The 22,982-nt window shown below is 33.2% G+C and overlaps 1 protein-coding gene, 1 long non-coding RNA gene and 2 other non-coding genes across 5 annotated transcripts in view; 1 reads left to right on the top strand and 3 right to left on the bottom strand.

Moving 5' to 3' along the window:
• Nucleotides 1–22,982, bottom strand: part of LOC134532977 (RNA-binding protein cabeza-like) — a 48,231-nt gene that overhangs the window by 12,095 nt on the left and 13,154 nt on the right. For both annotated transcript variants that reach the window (XM_063370074.1, XM_063370075.1), the window contains exons 4-5: nucleotides 15,162–15,222; nucleotides 7,181–7,209 (exon numbers count right to left, since the gene is read on the bottom strand). In XM_063370074.1, the coding sequence (XP_063226144.1) occupies nucleotides 7,181–7,209; nucleotides 15,162–15,222 (90 nt within the window). The remainder of the gene's footprint in view (nucleotides 1–7,180; nucleotides 7,210–15,161; nucleotides 15,223–22,982) is intronic.
• On the top strand, nucleotides 20,512–20,995 carry LOC134532978 (uncharacterized). The gene is made up of 2 exons (XR_010075227.1): nucleotides 20,512–20,559; nucleotides 20,653–20,995. It is a non-coding gene; the product is annotated as an uncharacterized LOC134532978 (long non-coding RNA).
• Nucleotides 21,483–21,556, bottom strand: LOC134533587 (small nucleolar RNA SNORD24). The gene has a single exon (XR_010075350.1). It is a non-coding gene; the product is annotated as a small nucleolar RNA SNORD24 (small nucleolar RNA).
• LOC134533583 (small nucleolar RNA SNORD24) lies at nucleotides 22,681–22,755 on the bottom strand. Its single transcript, XR_010075346.1, has one exon. It is a non-coding gene; the product is annotated as a small nucleolar RNA SNORD24 (small nucleolar RNA).

Here is a 22,982-nt window from a genome sequence, read left to right as displayed (position 1 = left end):
CTTTGGAATTTGTGCCGCGGTCATAAATTTTGTCACCAGATAAGTTATTTATCAGTTGCAAAATGACCCTTTTTTTATAACTGAATAATTGCATATATTTTAACCTATATTTGACTAGACTTAATAAATATCTGATAGACCTATGAAGATTAACAAAAATATTTCAGAAATGCCAGCGAACTGTCTGTAAACCAGGAAACATCACTATGCTAGCTCGATGGTGAGGTGGCGAGCTTCATTGGAAACATTTATATATCTGGTAGGAAAAAATTGGGTCATAAACATAAAGAAAAACTCAGACATCTTGATATTCTACGAAATGTATATTTAAGTAAATATACATAGACCATCCCGATGCACACCCAACCCTACCCCTTAGCATTTAATTGCCGCTGGCAATGTTTATCTTGACAGCTTGGGCAGCTACAAAAACATCCACTCCTTTTAATACAGCACTGCACTTTCTGTACAGCTGACTGGCCTGTCCCCTGCATTCTCCCATTTGAAACATTCCAATGAAATTTCCTTAAATTTTTCCTATGAAATCAGAGCCAACTTATAGCTTGTTAAACATGTAGTGTGCTGTGTTAATGCTCACTTTGGTAACAAAAGGCCTAATAGTTTTTTTTTTAACATATTTTCTTTTCGGAAGTTGTATGCCACTATAATAAATTTATATTTAGTTAGGTAACTTGTCATTTTGTGTCAGACGAATGAAAATGACTTGGCGCATAAAAAGGTTTATTTTGATGAAGAGTGGATGGGGTGGGACAATTGCTTCAAACTATGAGGGGGTCGAAGGAATGGTGTTTCACTGTATTTAAATAAGAGTTCGTTTACATCACTATTTAGCAAACACAGTAATTTAAAAAATTTCACGCACTCGTGAAATGGAATGGATTTTGCTGTATTTTTGGTTTGCAAAAATATTCTAGGTCAAAAATGTAGAACAGCTGGTTTTAGAAAATAAGGCTAATAAAAGTTTAAGTGAAAGTTTTGTTTGGTTAACTGCATAAGAACTGTATCTCTTTAAATAATTGAAATATTTGAACATTTTACATATAATTATTGTAGCTAACTTAAACCAACCAACTTTCACTTCAGTATTACTTAATTTTCCCAAAAGCCACATTACATTTTTTTTCCCTTTTACTTTCATTAAGCAATTCTTATTTGAAGTTAATATTTTTTTTTTAAAACTGGATTCAAACAATTGTTCTGACTGCAAATTTGATATTTGTATTCGAGAATAATTTCGTATTCGCAAAGACCTAATATGGGTTAAAAACAGTTTACAACAAAACATAAAATACAAGAGAGCTAAATTATAATAAAATTACAGGAGTAGCCCTTAAATAATGGTAATGAAAAGAAAATAATTAAAATGGACGAGAGACCAAGCCTTAAGTAATTAAATGTCTAGAACTATGCACATTTTCATAATCACAAGGGTGTTAATTTTTTATGGATTACACAAATATACTACCCAAAGAATTTTTTTTATTACAACATACAAACAAGCATATCGCAGACAATCATAAACACATTAAATTATTATACCCCCATGTCAGCCATTGTGAGAGAATATCACAACTGAGAAATATTTATGGAGAACATGAGCAAATTACCTAAAAGATCTTATTTATTTGTAAAAACCTTAGGTGCCATTAATTTACTAAATTGGTGACATTACAGCTGTAAATATAATTCATACATTGGTATTTTAATAAAAGTTAATTATTGATATGCACAAGCAAATTAAAACACCAATTCATTTACAGTATCACAGCCAATGTGCACTAACCAAAGTATTTACAGGCGGCCACCATTTTAAAATCAGACAAAAAAAATTTTCAAAAAAAAAAAAAAAACTCATATACTAATTCCATTCTCAATTGAAATACATGCATGTTTTCCATTTTCTTTTATTTACAAATTTCAGTTACACATGTAGTTGCCAAAAGTATTATGTATATAAAGGTAACAAATTTCTTGGTGGTTAATACCAAACACAATAGCTGAAATGAGAGGGCACCATTAACGAATAACACATATATATCAGTTTTTAGAAAACCAAACTCTTTTCCTTCCGAACCCTAGCATCATGATGTCAAAATTAGTGGTGCACCGATATGACTTTACCGATTATTTTAAGTGTAATAATGCACACAAAATTTTTTATTCCCATGTGAATTTAATAACAAGATTAGGTAAAATTGAGAATACAGTTATAGTAACAGTATAAAAATATATAAAATACACTATTAAGTCATTGCAAAGTATAAATTAAATTAACTTCTATTTAAATATTTGTTATTGTAAACAACTTGAACTACAGTCTAATAATTGTAATTTTCAATGGGTAAGTTTTTGTTGCGGAAAACTAGCATTATTATCGACTATCACATAAGGTTGCATCAAGAAATTACCGTTTAACAATGTAAACATGCTGCTTTATTTTGTTCACTAGAGTTTATAGAAAAATGTTTCCACAGTTCACTTTTTTTCTCCCTTCTCGCCATCTCACTATAATTATATAAAAATGACTCAAAACCAATTCTAGCACATGTGATTTTATTTATGTTGACTGAATATATACAATTATAAATACTTTTACACTTTTCACGTCACATACAAATAACAAGCGGATAATGTTACCAAAGACGCCCATAACGAGTTTGTAAAACGCAGTGATAAAAACTAGACGGTATCGGGACCACGATTTTGAACCGCTACTACGACTCGAAAAGATCGATTGTCATAGAATCCACTGCAACTGCTTGTGGTATTTTGATTGCTTGCCATCTAGTTTACGTCTCTGGCTATAGGTAATGTACAAGGCCACTAAACAAAAGACGAAACGTAAATAAACGTGTAGGAAAAATGTATTTTTTATTGTTCGAGGCAATGAAATTTATTAAACTTAACGAAATATCTGTAATTATGATATGACAGAGTTAGATGTATTTTGTAATATATACAAATATTACGGTATTTCGTCCTAAAATGCGTAACAAAATATTACACGGTAAAAACCTACTTAATTAAGCCGGGACGTAAATAATCGGCAAAGTAATCGTTAAGATAATCGCCGATTACGATTCATCGGTATCCGCATCGGTGCACCACTAGTCAAAATCATTGCTCATGCAATTGCTTATTCACTCTATAAAAAGTTCACGATATTGTAGAAATAAAAATAACCAACCAAATTTTATCTCCTCCGCTTTTCAAATGTTTTTTCAATACACCATCTCAGGTAAATTGAGTTTATTTAGTTAACATAACTAAACAATTATACTTCTTTTTGAACTTTTGCACCCAGTTAAGTTTGTTATGGTTATCCGTTCCAGTAGACATCCTTTGTTTATACTTATCAGATAAGACACAAATAACAGATCCCCTCAATATGTTTTTTATTGCAGTGTTTTATTGCATAATCATTGCATATTTTATAACAAAATCAAGTTAGAAAAGTAGGGATGCAGTAGTTATGTGAAAAAAGGCACTTTTTGTTAGATAAAGTTATTCATAAAAATAAAACCAATTCACGGAAAGCACGTTTATTTAAAAAGTAGTGTATACAAAAGCAAGCTAAAAAATTTAACTTGAAAAGTGTGAGCTGGAAATAACGCATATCTATCGTCATAGCACACACCACAGAGTGCAGGCTATCAAATGTAATTATAACCAGGCACTAGAAAGAGTACACGCATTGCATGCAATTGGCGACCTATCGATGTTGATATTTGAGTATGTGCGCGCACTCTATACTGGAAACAACATAAACAAACATGAATGATGCCTACTAGAGCTGGCTACATTTTATAAGCGGTAAGCAGTGAAAGCATTGACAAACAGATAAAACGTATATCGTTTGAAAGAAAATTTATGCATCAGACAACTTTTGTGTTTCAGTTAATTAAATAAGTAAGCTGTAATACCTGAATAAATATCAGATTTCAACTTAAAAAAATAAATAATCGTATAAGGGAAAACTACCTATGCAAAGCGCTCGTAATTAAACAGAGGGACCAAAAACGTCATGCAACGTTTATATGCGATTAAAAACACTGTGTATTTCTACTTCAGTCCTTACCACTGTATTGTGTGGTCAACTAGTAACAAAACGTATTACTGTCACCTACCACTTCTTATCCATTTATTGAAGGTCCCACAAAATCATGGGTGTACCTTTATTAGTGAGAAGGGATCATAAGTGTGACACTCACTGGTACTTCTAGCGTACTGTCACCTCAAAGTGCAAGACTCTAAACTAGCACGCAGTTTTCGGGCTGTGCATAGGACAACTATGAAATTTGAGCGGTGACAGCAACATTATATTGCGGAAAAATGAAGATAAAGGTGTAATTCAAGTCCCTCAAGTGCTTTCAAGGCTCTCTACTGGTTGTTTCATGCATAAAAATTACTCTGAAAACACCCCTTTCAGCCATTTTAACTCTTCTAAAAATTCAGTTTAAAAACTTAATCAGGAAACAAAACTACCTAACCGCCGTCAGTGAATTCTTAAACAGACCCTACTAGGATATCTTGAGTAGTTTTGAAATCATGTGGTTTTTCCTGAAGCTCCATGCACAATGTGTGTGTTCCCGGGTAAGCAGGGCCCTCAAGAATGCAAACTCCTAGGATGAGCTCTACTGTTGTATTTAGCGCCAAGCACCTTTCATTAAAAAACTTAATACTAACAATGTCCACTTCTCTACTGACATATATATACTCAAGACAGCCTTAAATGTTAAATCTTAATTTTAACAAGATGCACACAGAAAATTCAAACCTAATCAAGTCAGCCAATATTTTAGCTTTTTTTCACATGTGCAACCATTAGCCAATATTTGTCGACTGTTTACTTTTGCATGGCATAATTAGCTGTTGACAGGAAAATGAGATTTATCAATATAATTAATTAAAACAGAAAAGGGTATTCAAAGTACGATTCATTACGAATGCAGATAGATACAAATAATGTAAAAATTTGCAGATACAGTATTTAAAAAAGTTAAATTATGATATTTAACAGTGATTTATTAAATATTAGGATTGCAGGTTCAAGTAATTGCATAGGAAATATGCATTTATTTTTCAAAAAAATAGAGGCAAGATTGTTTCTTAGGGCTCAATTGTAAGATTGAAGAAGCTGTGACAAACCTGATGACAGAAGTGATTTTGCAGATATTCTATCCATAAAATGTTGGTCAACATTATCCTAGCATAAAAGTGGTAGCCTCAACTTAATGATAAATAGTATTTTCCATTAAATGTTAGCAATAAATCTGTTGTAATGCAAGTAATTCATACATGTGCGTGTAACTTTTTCTTGAGAATAAAGCTTTCTGATTAATTGTTGAAATTAACTATACCAAATGATACATTTATTTTGGAATGGAAAAACATTGGAACAGCGGCAAAAATATGTACAGTAAGTCCTCTATTTACGTCGTACCAATTTACGTCGTTTCGGATTAACGTCGCTAATGTTTGAGTACTCATGTTTCAATTTAAGTTGTCGCCGATTCACAATAACGTCGTTTACAATGACCGTAAATCTTTATTTTAACCAAAACACAGTATATAATTCGTTTATAATTCTTTGTTTCTTTCGGTAGTTAATTTATGCTATGTAGCGTAAGCTACACGTTCACCGCCTTATCTTATCATACATCATGAGGGACGCTTCCTGCTCTCCGCTGCTCTCCGCGCGGTGATGCAATACTACCAGCCCGCCCGCTCGGCCACCCACGTATCTTGCACGTAGAAGTGTTATCTACTTCCCGCAACGACACAGCATTTTCTCCTACCCCTTTTCGTCCAACTCCTTGGCACTTCAGTCGCTATGATATCATTGAGTTGGCCGGAGTTTTAAACGTGCCGTTGTTAACTTTATCGTTATTAAATGCGTTTGTAGTAGGCCTACAGTATCAGCTCACTGCAATTTATGATTTTTTCTTCATAAGATGTCTTCCAAACGACTAAATTTATTTTCAAACGTAATTTCAAAAAATAAGAACAGAACACATGTTTCATTAGCCACGAAAATGGAAGTTTTGAGACGTTTTGATTCGGGCGAGAGGGCTGTTGAGATTAGTAAAGTGTTAGGTCTGCCACCTACCACAAATCGTACAATTAAATAACCATTCTATAAAGCTGAGAAGTACTAGTTGGACTTGTTTCCCACGCTGTCGGTTGTCATTTGCTGATAAAATTGCCCGTTGTCACGTCTGTATGCCAGCGCTTCCGGCCGACCTTGGGCCGTGGCCGGCCGGTGGCATGAAACATGGCTCATTTTGCGTTGTTTCTATTTACGTCGCGGTTTTCAGGAACGTAACCCCGACGTAAACCGAGGACTTACTGTATCAGCACAACCCTACTTTGAAAGGCACAATATCATGTATTTTGTACGTCTTCATATCCACTCTTTAGGACCGGGATAGCATTATAATACACATCTTTAAAAAAAAAAATAATGCCTTTTATGTAAAAGAGAAGAATGTAAAATTTAATGCTGCTTTACCAGAACTATTTCAAAAGTGAAATAATGTTAAAGGCTGACCAACTTTACTTTAATTAATCCCCTCCCCTTACCAAACAAAGGTAGGTTGATTAATTAGAAAAAATAAAATATTTCTTCCTGATAAAGTATATTTGGAATTGAAAATATAAAATGCTTTTGTATACTTTTTGCATCATATTTGTTGACTGTATTAGTGTTATCACATACACATTTTTTGTTCTGTAACAAAAACTTTATATTGCCAACATATTTTTTAAAACTTAATTTAAATAATTTAAATGAAAATTGAACAATTCAGTCACCAAATGAATATTCATTGTTGCCAAGATGTAAAACAAATAATAAATCCAAGATTGCAGCACTCTTAATGACATCAGAGTATGTAGAATTAGGCAATGCCTTTCCACCCCGTATTTTGCTTATTACTATTAAATAAACTCTCTGAATTTAAAAAATATATTTATACATGATTTGTATCTTAAAACCAAAACGTTGATACCCTTCATAGTTAACTCGTGTACTTCTTTTACACTAAATACAATGTCACACCATCAATTAACCTTAGTAAGCATAAGAAATCATGTGTGCGACCTAAATTACGTAATAAAAATAACAAATGGCACCAGGTTTAGACCTAGGTGCTTTTACCTTTGTTATAACCACCCCTGCCGCCACTGCTAAAACACAGAAGCATACACACTGAATCAGTACTGAGGTCGATCCCAAGTCTCTTCAATACAAGCAGGTCCATCTTCACTCTCCACAGCTCCAGTCAAAGTCACAATGTCACGTCATGTTATGTCAGTCACTTCCTAATGCTGGCGCTACAGTATGTTCACAGGCAGTCAAAATGCGAAGGAAGCCTTGTTTAAACTAACGTTTTCAGGTGTCTACCGTCTGTGATGTCAGCATATTATACCTTTACCAGGGGTGGCATTATGTACTTCGTTTTCCAACGGATAATACTTTGTTTACCAACGGCTAATACTTTCGTTTACCAACAGTTCTTACCACTGTTACAGTTCTACACTATTTTTACACCCGTATTGATACCTTACACACTCATTTGATATACCATTAGACCACTTGGTCTATCCACTGTTAGTACACCTTTTTAGTACATAATTTGGAATTCTGATTGCACCTGTTATATTTTACACGACAAACTCATTGGCTTACCAACAGACCAGTAAAACCATAATAGTACAATAACCCGTTTCCAATGTCATTTGCAAGGCTTACCATCCAAGATACCATTGGAATGAATTTTCAATAACCCAAGACATTCTGTACACCAGACGTGACCATGAACTTAACCAAAAATTACCCAATTTTAATTTTTTTTAAATAATAAATTAATTAAAAAAACTCTGGACCTTGAAATTTACATTAAAAAACCAGCCATAAAATGTGGTTGTGAAAGGCAAAACCAGTTTAAAATGCCCAACAACCACTTAAAATAAAACCAGCCTCTTTTTAAATATTTAACCATTAACAGTGACCTACTAGTTCTCATATGTCAAGTCAAAGAGTGATTTATGGAACCTGTTGAAATCTGACACAAGAAACAACTACTTGTCATTAATCCACAAATAAGTGCGCAATGCAGATAAAAATAACACCTCAATAGCAAGGCAATTCTTCAAAGAAATATCATATCTACTCACATCCCTCTTATCTTACTCTAAATTATAAAGCATAAATCACTCATTTATACACTATTTTAATGATAATCAACAAGTGATGAGTTGAAACGCTGCTTATCAACACACAACACTATTAAAACGGAGTTCATAATGTTTTTCCATAGTATAAAACAAGATATTCAATGAAATTGTCACTTATTTATCAATCTTGTTGAAAAATTCCTGCAATTAAGTCTGGTATAAGAATGTGCTATTTATTCATTACCTTCAAATATTGCGTGAGTAAATATGACATTTGTGAGTATAGAAAGTAACATGCAAATTTTTTTATATATGAATGCGTTTAAATTGTTCAAAATACACATTAGGCAAAGAGTTTACTTGTTACACATTGTTAAAATAATAAATCAACTTAAAAAATTTAAACAGAGCTGCAAATTATTTAATGCTTGAAAGACTAGTTATAGTAACATTTGAGAGCTTAAAAATCACAAAATTGATACCATCAAAGTTAATAGAAAACACTATTGTGGCCCATTATTCGGAATTAATCCTGCACTTATTTTCATTCTTCAGAAAGTGTAAACCTTACTTAATTGTACTAAAGAAATATAGGTACAAAAACAATTGTACCTTAATTGGTAAATGCACAGAAGCCTACCGGGAAAAAAATTTCTAACCCCCCCGCCCCCCAAAACCTTTGCTCAATTATCTACATCCACTATGTATGGAATATACTAATTCTGTATATGGAAGGAAAAAAACTAATAGATAATAATTTTAACCACTTAATCATACAATATTATTTTAATTAAAAAAATTACTTAATTAGACAAGTAAAGAATTTGGAAGTCTTTCATGCACAAAATAAGCAACAGCAAATGTTTTATATATATTTATCATTATGAAACTTCATTAAAATGTATTCCAAGAATAATTAAGTAGGAAAAACTAAAAAAAGTAATTTTCCATATATACTTGTGTACCAGTCATTGATATTTAAGTCATAAAAATAAAAATTTGTAAACAAATATATAGTAAGACAAACAAGCCATTTACAAACAAGAAACTAGAAGTATGTTTCTTATCAGTGATTCCATAACAAAAGAGTATCTACAGCATTATCTATTAGCCCATACACCAGAATAAAGGCCAATGTTTTTATTCACAACATAGGCTCACAAAAACATAGGCTAGTCTAGAAATCCACACCAAGGAAAAAAAGAGAAAAAAAAAAACATAAAAAAAGCAAAAGAATATAGGTGTCCATAAGATAGCATTAATTTAATTTCTTACATTGAGTTACCATGTGCATTGATTACCTCTAATTAATATATTGTAGTAAAATTACTCCCTTTATGTATACTACCAAAGGCCAACATAAACCATCCACTGATTATCATGCTTTTAACATAGGCAGATATGGCAATTTAAAATTAATAGTAAACCAATTATCAAGAAACATATTCCAGCCTACTCAATGAATAAATCTTTATACAGTTGTCAAAAAAATAAAATGTGCTATGCAAAATGTGCATGCAAAATGCTATATGAAATGTTTATGTAAAAAATTTAGTATTGCTGGTACCCAAGTAAATATGACAGTACATACAAATGAAACCTCTTACCTTTGATATTTTATATACAGTGAAACCCCTTATTACCATTTTTTTTAGACCACTATAAAAAAGTGTAAATTGCATGTTAATGATATCAATCATCACGCTTCTTTGTTTTTTATAAATAAAAATGTATTCTTTTAGGTATTATAAAACTACAGTGAAACCTCTATTTAACAAATCTCAAGGGACCAAAATTTGTAGTGTTTGTTGTACAGGGGTTTGTTGCCCTGTACAACAAACACTACAAATTTTGGTCCCTTGAGAGTTGTTAAATGGAGGTTTCGCACAATATATTTCTAGTCACCATAAAGCTTCACATAAATCGCTAGAACTGTCTTTCTGACTGTTTAATACGATATGAGGAATTAAACATGAAAAAGTACATAGAATACACTTGTTTAATGGCCAACCATTTGATGCTTGGAGATTATCAATTCCCATCCCCAGTGCTTCCTGGCATGCCTTTGTTGATGTTTGATGCCCTAGCCTCCATTAACAAGTCAAAAAGTATCTTGTCCAAATCATCATTTTTACATACTTTCACACGTTTTAGATTTGTCCCTACCAGAGAAGCGTTGTTTTCGATCTGTTCCCGGTTGGATAATATGGTCGAAAGTGTAGACGCCGGGATGTCGAAACGTTTAGCTATATCACTTTTTTTCCCACTTTCATCAACTGCATTTAAAATTTCTAATTTTATTTTAACGTTAATCTGTCTCCGCTTTTTAGGATTAGAATTCATTTTACAGTAATAACGTGTTGATTTCCGTAACTACGTGTGGAAATAAATAAACAACAGTGAAAACTGAAAAAAAAAAAAAAAACGGAAATTGTACTACACCATAGTTAAAAATATTTGCGTGTGCGCATCTTTAACCATAGAAACGCAAAATACACTAGTTGTTCGTCTTGCCAGAGCGATGGTACGAGAGGTTTCCGCCACTAGCGCTAAATGTACCCGCCATTTTGAACAAAGTGTGGCATGTATACACGACGTGTGTTATCCATGATGCTTTGTTTATTTATTGCCTTCCGCGATGCTGCTTATTATTTTAAGGTTATACACACGTATTTTTAAGCAGTGATTGCAAAAAAATTAGTGGATGTCTTGTAGGAGATGTTTATTTTTGCGTGTTTTTCAATAGCGGCAGTTCGTTGTAAAGGGAATTTCACTATTTCGGAACAAATAACATTTGGTATTTAGAGGTTAAAACAGCATTGATCTTATGGCGGTTCGGCGGGACCAAAATTTTATTTCGTTGTATGGGGTTTTTCATTAAATAGAATATTCGTTAATGGAGGTTTTTTCTGTATCCTGTTGGCACTTTAAATCACATATTCATCTACAGTCAAACCTCTATCGTTTTTCAGGGGACCAACAAAAAAATTCAGTAGATGCGGACATTCAATAGATGGAGAATTCACTCTTAGATTTCGAAAAAAAATATTTCAACCTCAAAATTAGTGTCAAAAATATATCAGTTATTTGTCATTAAAGTTTAATCAATTGAAAAAAAAAAAAAAAAAAAGGAAGCATTTTACTTCATTCAATTTACACTTAAAAAAAAAAACATACTCTATGCACAATAGACCTACAATTCAATTTCAATTTCTTCAATAATCCTAATTCGTTCATCAAGTGTTCTCACCTGTTTACTATGCCGAGACATTTTAATCGCTCTAAAACGTTAACCTCACTTTTGCACTTTTTATTAAGTCAACATTCACACACATGTAAAGGACACACACGTGCCAACAACACAGGAAGTAACATGTGCCATAGATTAGGATAGCATGCCCGAACAATGAAATACCGGCCAACAGAAATGCGTTCACGATGCTGCACAGGAATCAATAAATTTTTTCAATGCCACAGCGGACGCCATATTGGTTTCTTTGTACCTTATAAACGAGACGTCTCAATGCTCAGTCATAATAAGGGACATGTTTATTCTTGAAGTGATTTTATATACAGCGAAACCCCTTATTTACGTTACCGTTATTTACGTTTTCCCGTTATTTGCACTATATTCTTCAGGTCCCGTTTGGTTCCCATATAGTCCAATACAATACTTTCCCGCGAATTACGTCTCAAAAATCGAATCAATCCCGCTATTTACGTCACGTAACAACCATAAACAACCAGAAAATACCGTGGAGCTAGTAGGCAATGAACATTTTAAATAGCAAAATATACATATTTTATAACATGAAAAGTTGCTTTTATTTCTAAACATGTAATAATTTAAGCCTAGGCGTGTAAAAGTACGAGTAATTATAGCAGGAGACAATCTAAAATGCACGAGGGGAAAACGTAAACTCATGAATGTACAAACATGGCTGCTTGTAAGTTCTGATACTGTATTTATGTCACAACTTAGCCGAAATACTGGTACGAGACATAAACTTCACAAGATAAAATGAGCGGTGTCTTGGTAACTGTTTTATACGTCTTTTATAATTTGGGAAGTATTGTACAGTTGACGCCATATTTTTTAAACTAACCATTTATTTCTGGGGATCGTAAATAATTAATTATTGGTATCAAGACATCATGATAAACGTAAACTTGAACATGTCACGGCAGCGAGAAAACTGGTGCGTATACCAATAAACTGGTATTAGAACTGGACAAAATTGGTACACGGGAGGTGGAGCTTATATTTTTTTCCGCTAAGCTCGCATCTATTGGTTGGCGGCTGATGGCGTCATGAGTCTGGGCGGAGCATAGAGTGCGCATGCACCGCCGCGTCGTTACAGCAGCTGACCGAGTACAATGACCTTTCTCCGCGTTTGGCGCGCTATTGACGGTAAATATTCATCAATTTGCGGCCTTTTCTTAAAAAATTTTTTACTGTGAGCAATGTGTATGTAGCCCGTATTTGTTATAAACCCTGCCGGTTGCAACTGTATTTATAATTTGGAGAGGCAAATAATCTCCTTGAACAGCCAAAAAAGCAAGCAGAAGAAAATTTCAAATTTATTTTTTAGGAAGTAATCAGAAAAACATTTTGGCTTTCATTCTTTTTTTATTTTTGTCAAATGTGGTAAATTAATAATTGATTAAATACTAAAGTAAAATTTGTTGTTAGTGTGTTTGTACCTGCATTGTAGTATGTGCTATTAAACAAAAGGAAAAAAATTCTAAATAAGGTAAACTGTACTCCTTTTTATACTTTTCCCTTTATTTACACTTTCCCGCTTTTTACACTTTTTTACTTTGTCCCCATGAAAAGTGCAAATAAGGGGTTTTGCTGTATGTACGGTATAACATGTTTTGTCTTTTACGTTACCATTTAAGCCGACATGAAAAAGTTTCGCACATAAATACAAGTCAATAGTGTGGCAACGTTTCGTGATGAGTCGATTTCACGGAAATATGGCACCAATGTTAGCCAGCTACTGTTTGTTGACAGTTTACTCGTTGCTAATATAAAATGGCTGCAGATTTAAGGCGATTTTTACTACTTCTGTATACTATTGTTACTGTTTTTATGACGGTTAATTTCTAAGAAATGGTTATTTCTGCAAAATATTTATGGTTAAACAATCATCTATTATAATCTATAGTGACAGGACCACATATTTTGTACGATCAATGTGGACAAAACGATAATTCGAACATCTGTACAAGTGGACCTTTTTAACCTCAGTTGTATGGCAATTTTGACGGGACCGTAGAAAGTATACGATAAACACGGACAATCGACACATGCAAGTTTGTTAGGTAGAGGTTTGACTGTATTATACAATACGGTTTAAAATATGCATTTACATCTTTTTAACAAAAACAACACATCTTATACTTTACCTAAATAATCAACAATATGATGCTATAAATTTTGTGTTCCTAAACAAAGCACAAACAACAATATTCACTTTGGTGCCATACAACATTTGCACATTTGACATGTAAAATACACTTAACCCTATTAAACTGCTTAAATTGGAGGACAATGAAAATTTTGAGAATGGAAATTAAAGGTTTCACTATATATAGTTTCTTAACACTTACTTTTTGCCTGAATTTCAATGTTAATTATTAGGGTGAAATGGGCAATATATAACTAACAATAAGCTAGTTCACACCAACAGGTATGTACATCTCAAATTTACCGGGAATTAAAACCCACAACCTCTATCAAAACCACGAAATTAGCACTTGCAAGGTAAAATTGCTAAAAGCCAACCAAACATGGTAGAAATACAACCATCATTAATACGAGGCTTGTCTGTTTATAAGTTTTCAAATGAATTTATTTTTATTTTAAAGAATGGGCTGGGTAAGTCTGCAAAATACAATTGAAAATAAAACATTTGAAAATCATTTCATTTGTTTCTACAGCCAGTAAAAGAAAATCACTATTTAAAGATGTGTAAATAATTGTTGAAATTACTCATAACTATATCTATAACCACAGAATTTTTTTTTATCCCTGAATTTCAACAGCCACAATTAAAATCTTTTCTTTACATTCTTAATTTTTTTTCAGTAACAGCACAAGCCACTTGTAACACAGTAACTCATTCAATAGTTTTCTTTTCCTCAACCACAGAAAGATGAACTGAATACTGCAAGGCAAAATATTTAATTTTAACTTAGTTTGCAAGAATTAGATTTTGGTACAGTTTAAAAAATGTATTTTTTTTTTAAAATAAATAAGTAAATGGATAACATAAAAAAGATACATGTATATTATGAAAGTGCATTTTATTGTACAAACGTACTTGTAAAAAATTACAAGAGAAATTTTGCTGGGTAAGAGCTGCTGTTGTTTTAAAGATAATTGGGATTTAACTAATGCACAGCACAAATTATATCTTTAATAGCCATAAAATAAACCGGGTGTTTGCACAACATTCTGTAAATTTGATATTATTACAAATCCTCAGTGTGTTTACAAATACAGAATGAACCAATTTCAGCTCTTTTTACGAATCTTCCTTGTTTTATAAGTTTTACATAATCAAATGGTCATTTTTAAATACTATACAAACACCATTATAAAAAAGAAAAATAAACCCAAAAGAAAACTATTGCAAAAGGTCTACTGAAAAATAACAAAAATTTAAGTGCCTTAATCTTACTACAGAAATACATCCACTTAATATGTCTGGAAAATAGTTAATTGTTTAATATTAATAATAATGAGTAAAATTTATAAGTTACAAGGACCAACACTGCATAAGTGCACAGTATTAAAATTGGATTCAATTTTCACTCAACTAGTACTGTCAGTGAACAATACCTAGTAAATAATGGTCAAGATATTATGACTGGTATTATCTAAGAATATCGCAATTATATCTTATTTAAAACTACACTTAAATTAAATAAAACATAAAATCTGCGGAACTTACCCATATCCTCCACCCCTTCCACCCCCATAGCCTCCGCCGCCCCCACCAGGGTGTGAGCCTCCTGAAAAATACATTTTCCTTGACATTCGCACATCAAAGTATACAAAATAGGAATAAAAATTGAGCGAACATTATCAAATATAGTAGGAAGTAACAATCCACACCAATAACACACATCACAAATTTCTTTCTCTATGCTATTAGAGGTCAAGTTGGAACACTTAGGTATGTTTTTATTATTTGTTAATATCTCAAGCTTTTGCAGTAGATTTTATTAAATAATTATTTATTTTTTCCATGCATTTTATTAATTATGACTTTATAAACAGTATTTTGCTTTGAAATGTAATCCATATCTACGAAACCAAGAACTTATGAATATTGTTTTTTGAATGTCAACACAAAGTAAAGCACAGACCCCTCTCAGACCATTGGCCATGATATTTGTAAACTGAAATAGTTTTATATTATGAAATGTTAACACTTTTTTAATCTGTGTTATTTAATACTTCTCATCTTTGTTGACAGATTCTATTGTTGTATTGATTTGTGAAAACGTCTAATCTCACAACTTTCCAGCCAATCAGAAAGTAGCATTTTGTTAATTTAGGAACATTTTAAATTATTAAAAAAGAATGTTTAAGCACCCAATATGAAGTACAGTATTATGTGTGGTGTTAAATCTACTGAATTTTATGTGCAAACAAGGATTTTGACTATTAGAAATAATGGCAAAGTGTTTTAGAGAAGTTGTCAAATGTTTTCATATAAAACATTGTGATTATCTGCGATACTTTCGAGTGAGCGGCAATTTCCGCGAGTACACTGTTCTGCACGTCACCTCACTTATCCACATACGGACTACCACCGCTACAGCTAGCCGAAGTAAACCCCATTACTTAAAAATATCCGTAATCTATTAACAATGAGTTGTTATTTTCGAGGGCTTATAAACTGACCTAAATTGAATGAATGATTGCTATTTTTAACGTGTCTGACCAATATCTAGCAATTTACATTATAAAAGTAGTCATTCAGCCATTAAATAATTATTGTTTTAGGTATTGTGTGTAAAGGTTATATTGTAAATTTATTACATTGAAAGCAATACACATAACATGTTTAAAAGAGATCTAAAAGCCTTGTTTGCACTCTTTTTACAATAAATGTGTATGTTAATTATAAAACAATGTAATTTATTGTTATGTTCTCAACAAGGGCCTAGTATAATTTCATGATATCGGTTTTGTTTTTCTTATTTGAACATATAAGTTGCAAAAAAATATGTTTCCTACATGATAACATATTTAAATAAGTTAATCTTAAGTTTATTTTCTTCCGGAGTCTATAACTTGTATTCCGTAGTTGTCCATGCGCACGCACTCACACACACAAAATCCCCAATTTATTCCAGCAATTTAGTAATTTTTACAACCACTTTCTGTTCAGATACACACTATGATACTATGACTGATTGGTCAGACATGAAAACTGCTATAGAACCTGAGAGAACGCAATATTAGGAGAGGTGCAACTATCCAACTTGAACAAAATACAGCCATGCCTGGAGAGACGTCTCGTTATTGCTATAACAGGATTTGCACAAGCAAATACTGAATCACGCTTAGTATATTGTGTTTTATCACATGATCATCGCCTACAATATGTAATGTAAGTTTGATATGTAGGGTGCGCATTATGCAAGAAAAGCATTTTTTGTTGGAGTTATATTTTTCATTAAAATGAAACATTTTGCATGAAAAGTACTTTAAATTAAAAAGTAGATTATACAAATGCACAATTAAAATTCATTAGTCATGTAACAAAAACAGTTTTCAGTAAACTTATAATAGAAAACCAAAAACCATTACCAGAACCTGAACTAATAGTGCATTGTACCCATAACCATGGTCATAGTACACACTAACCATGATAGAGTGCAGGCTATCCAATCTAGTTTACTTGGCACAAGACAGAGTGCGTGCGTTGCATGCAATTGGCAATCTATCGAACAATGATATTTGACTATGTGTGTGCACTCTATATGGGCATCAACATAACCAAACATGAATGCTGCCAACTAGCACTGGCTACTTTGTGTTAAGTGCTGCATAGCAGTTTAAATTTAATAAGTAACCAGGGTGGCCACTCTTCTGGGATAATAAAATTACTGGTTTTTTCCAGGTTTTTTCAAGGGTGGTTTTTATCAATATTTGCATACAATTTGCATTTTTGTTACACAAAGCACACACAATATGATGTTTTATTGGCGTTAAACAATAGACAACTTACCTATAGGCTTAAAAATTAAATCAATGAACTTGCTTAAAACAAAACCTACCACCAACAAAAAATTTATAATCTCACGTCACAAAAATTACTTGACACCAAACGCACGTGTTTTGCCTCTCTTGCGTGGCTGGCTAATGCTGTTCTTCCCATCCATGCTACCGATATTGATTTTAACATTACACAAATTGCAAATAGCGTGTGTCCTGCACTTTGGATCTTTCTCCACCCATTCAAACTCTTCCGTATATTTGCCATTGTACGTGGTGACCGAACTCGTTGACATTGTGATAGTCTGCGCCAATTACATGTTAGATTAAAAAATTCAAAACAACGTCCCACACAACTAAACTTTTAAAAAAACTCTAGAAAAGTAACAACATGAGCGCAAAGTAGAAACAAATATACATACAAAACTAGTGCTACCAACATTCCGTGCGAGAAATTACTACCACCCTACAACATTTTCAGCCAAAATGCTGTTGCTTTTGAATACAGAAACATAATAAGTATGGAAGTCTGAATTGTTAACGGTTTCTTACGTACTACAAAAGTTTTTAAATGCAATATGAACAAATTAACTTTCACAAAATATAGCACACGAGCACGCTGTCGTGCTTCGACGGGTGGTGAACGTGATCATTTAACAGCCGTATGTTATTGCGATCGTTACTTCATAAAAAAATTCCCGGTTCTAATAAAAATTCCTGGTTGATTCCAGGTATTCCTGGTTTTTTTTAAGAAATCCTGGCTATTTCCCGTATTTCCCGGTTGGCTGGTCACCCTGGTAACGCGTAATATTCTAACGACTAATGGATTTCAGCTTTAAAATACATAATTTTTCACAGGAAAATAAGTTTATGGGCAACATCATACACGAGAAAAAATAATGCAAATCTTAAATAAGTTTTTAATTATTTAATTACTTTATTTTCCCATTATAACTAGTGATGCACCGATTCCGATACCGATTAACAATAATCGCTGATAATTACATTTTACCGATTAATCGTTATCACCGATTATTTAAATACTGATACCGATGTAAGTTGTATTTTACGCATCCTTTATTTTCTCGTCAGATTTCGTAGACATATTTCGCCGCATATCTTACGCCAGATTTTAAATAATAAAAAATTAGGCGCACACTCACTATTTTAATTTAGTATTCATTCCCGCCGCTATTTATTTTGTAAACACGCAACTAAGAACCATAGATACCTGCATACAGATAAAAGTTGTACTGCCAACTTTAGAATAAGACAGCATTTAAGTGGTTACGATTACGATCAGGTTTAGCAGCGCTAGCGATCATAGTGAGAAATAATGAAAACGTCCGAAAGGAGAGAGCGGTTGCTTTAGCACCAAATGTTTGCGTCTTTGTTGACATCATATAATCTATGGAAGTATTCCGAAGGTGTTGTGTTTTTAAACGTAAATGTTTATTATTGCGAAAACGTATTTCTGAAAACAAGACTGTTTTAAACAATGGCGACGCGGGAAAAGAGAAGTGAAGTGTGGAAACATTTTACTACAAGCCAAGAAGACGATAGTAAAGCAATATGTTTATATTGTGGTGCTGTTATATCACGTGGTGGTTCTTGCCGATCAAGCTACACAACCACCAACATGTTGCATCATGTTAAGACACGGCATCTTCAGCAATTTGCATTTGCAGAAAGTACAAGCCAGGCGTGTTCTACTGAGAGGGAACATTCGGTTGCTGGCCCTTCTCAGAAGAAAGTTAAAGTAAGTCTACTTCAACCAACACTGCAAGACGTAGTCGAAAAGAAATTACTGTACAATTCCAATGATCCACGAGCTCAGGAATTTACCACATTGATTGCTGAAATGATATGTGTAGACATGCAACCATATGATATTGTGAATAATGATGGTTTTAGGCGTCTCATGTCTAAAGCAGTTCCGAGATACAACATTCCTTCAAGGAAACACATGGCCGATACAGTAATTCCAAAAATGTATGAGAAAGTGAAAAATAAAGTTAGAGAGAGACTTTCTAATCTTGACAATGTTGCTGTCACAACAGATTTGTGGACAAGTGAGGCTTCGTCTCAGATGAATGATTTCATTAGTGTCACAGCCCATGGAGCAGAGCTGTCTCAGAAGGTACATTTCTGCCTTGAAGTTTTACCTTTTGATGGTGATTTGCACACTGCAGTAAACATTGCAGACAATCTCTTGCACATATTTGAAGACTGGGAGATAGGCAATAAAGTATGTGCAGTTGTTACTGATAATGCATCTAATATGAAATGTGCCGTAAGAGATCACCTCAAACTGCCTAATATTCCATGCTTAGCTCACAGTGTTCAGCTTGTACTCAAAGATGGGCTGCTGAATCAACGTCCAGTTCGTGAACTGCTTGCGGCATTCAGGAGCATTGTAGGGCATTTCAGTCATTCAACAGCAGCCAAAAAAATTCTTGTCAATGCACAGAAAAAGGTAAACGAACCTCAGCACGTACTTATTCAAGATATTGCGACATGATGAGACTCTACTCTTCATATGTTACGACGTCTTGTAGAACAGCGTCTTTCCATCACGGTTGCTCTCCAAAATTGCTCGAAGTTTAGGTGTCAGATTACAGCTGAAAATTGGTTGCTTGCCGAGCAATTAGTAGATCTTCTTACATACTTTGAAGATGTGACCAAGACAGTCAGCAGTGAAAAAGCATCTGTAGCAGATGCTATACCACTAGTCAACAGCCTAAATCACATGCTGGAAATGAAGATAATGGAGGTTAAAGCCGTTAAAGGTGCCACTAAATCTTTTGCAGCCGATTTGAAACATTCACTCGGCTCACGTCTTGGTGAATTGGAAAAGACTGAGATTTTCCTAGTAGCTACGATGCTTGATCCTCGTTATAAACACCATCCATTCCAAAATCCAGACAGCATTGAAACAGTGAAAAATAGTTTGAATGATAGCATGACACTGCAAAAATGTGATCAGACTTCTGAGTCAACTGGCACTTCTAGATGTGCCATTTCTTCACCTGGTCCTTCTGCTACACAGAAGGGAATTTGGCATATGTTCCAGAAAATGGTTGATAAGTCTATAGCTGCTACAACAGCTTCAACTAGGGGTAAGTACCACATACACTGTGCTACAGTCAACAAATCTTATTATTTAATTGCTAAACCAAATATTTGTCATTTTGTAATTTTATTATTTACAGGTAATGTAATTGAAGAACTGGACAGTTACATGAAGCAGCCAACACTCGATTTAGGGACAGACCCGATTGAATTCTGGTTAAAAGATGTAAATTACCCACATCTGAAGAAGGCAGCACTGAAAAATCTTATAATACCCCTTGGATCTGTGTGCTCAGAGAGATTGTTTTCATCAGCAGGAAACATTCTCCAAGAGAAGCGCAACAGGATGTTGCCTGAGAACTTAAGAAAGCTTGTTTTTTTAAATTCAAATTTGCCAGTGTTGAATTATGACTACTAAATGTCAACTGCGTGTTTCACATGATATATTTACTTTTAAGAATAAAAATAAATAATATAAGCCTGTGAAGATATTTTAATTCTTTGTATTGCTTGATATATTATTTTTGTTTAATTTAGCTGTTGGAAAATGAAAATGTGATAAAATAATCGGTAATCGGTTTGTATCGGTATCGGCCGATGTTTATGTTGGTTATCTGTATCGTTTCGGTAATCGGTAAAGCCTTATCGGTGCATCACTAATTATAACTACCACACAATTTGACACAACTTGAAAACTGATTGCTGTTGCATGGTGCTTTGACATGTGATCTAGGAATGGTCATGTTTACTAACTACACAAAGCATTTGGAATCTAACAGCAGATTTTTCCCCTTTCTAAATTTTGACGCCCTAAAATTTAGCTTTTTATGCTTTAAGTTCTGGAGTACTGTATGATAGAAATTAAGTTTGATGATTGCAACAAATAATTATTTGTTGAAATGATTTAAAACAATCCCAAACTTCTAGTTGTAGCAACATGTACTTATGTGATAAAAATCATGCTGCACCATGTATCAGAGATCTTGGTGGTAAAAACTGTCAACATTATCCATCAGACAGCAAATACTGTAATCATCATTTACAAGGTGCTAGCTGAAAAATTTATTTAATAATCTTGATCTACTTGACTAATTAAAATGTCATAAAATTGAACACTATGCACATGTGTCACATTTAGTGCTTAGAATAAAACACTTCTCAGTCAATAAGTTGGTTACAATTAGGAAACATGCTCTCTAGTCAATGTGGAAACCTTTTTGATAGAATTGCCACGCATCTCTCCTAAATCAGTTTGATTTGCATATGAACAAAATCAAGATTCCGCCCATTTGCACTTAACAGGCATGAAAATATCATGACCAAAAAGACCACCAATTGTTGCATTAAATTAGCCAATAAGCAAATAAGATTTAAAAATGCATACACGGTAGTGATTGATTTAAAGTAGCACTCTTTTTAATTTGAGAATTGTTCATTTCCATGCTGACAATTACAAAATAATCACCAACAATTACTTACAGCAGAATGACACCAATGACATGTAACATACACACACTTTTCTCTCTCTACGCTCCAAACACTCTTGTAAAGTCAAGATGGAACAGTCGAGGATGATGATATATATTCTCAAGCTTTTGCAGTAGATCTTTTAAAATATGGTTAAATACTAGGTTGTATGTGACAGAAAAAGTTCAACAGCAAAATAAAATGTTTGTAAATTCACCAGGAAATGATTTAAAAGCTTTTACTAGAACTTTTACAGTACGTAAACATGGAACAGTTGTTTAAGGGAAGTTTCCATGAACCAGATGATCATGATCTTGCATTTTTTGCAAGAAATTTCATTAAAGAAATGTAATTGTCATATCACCAGGAACATTATTCACCTGTTTTTACTGTAGCTACAGTAAATGCCTGTTAACTTTTCCAAGATATTAAGAAATTAACAGGGTTAAATAGTATGTATTTATAGGCTAAGTGCTAAATTCATTACAAAAATAATGCAGGAAAATTTAAGTGGATATTTCTCAAGACAGATACACTGCATTTACATAATTCATTGGCCATAGATAAATTCAACACGCCAGCATTGTCATGAGTAAATAATAATTTCTTGGTTAGTTCTGTACACAAGTAGTGTTACCACGTGAGATTACTGCTGAAGTATGTTCCTCTAGTTATGCCCACATTGACTTGGCAGTGCACCATGCATCAGAGATCTTGGTGATATAATACTGTCCACATCGTACCTCAGATGGCAAATACTATAGTCATCATTTACACGGTGCATTTGCATTGTTGGTAATAATTCAGTCTATGATTAGCACAATGTACATATTAAGTAGTCTACATTGTTGCACACCTTCGCATTTAAGGATCTAAATGTAAAAAAATTAACATTGTGCCACGACATTGGTGCCAAATTAATGAGAAATAGATAAAAGTAAATCTCAATATTTTTTACTGATAATACACCAAGCATGAAAAATTAAATGTCAAAATTGAAGTT

This window comes from Bacillus rossius, chromosome 6 (assembly GCF_032445375.1).
Source record: "Bacillus rossius redtenbacheri isolate Brsri chromosome 6, Brsri_v3, whole genome shotgun sequence".
Classification (NCBI taxonomy): domain Eukaryota; kingdom Metazoa; phylum Arthropoda; class Insecta; order Phasmatodea; family Bacillidae; genus Bacillus; species Bacillus rossius.
This window is presented reverse-complemented; position numbering and strand designations above follow the sequence as displayed.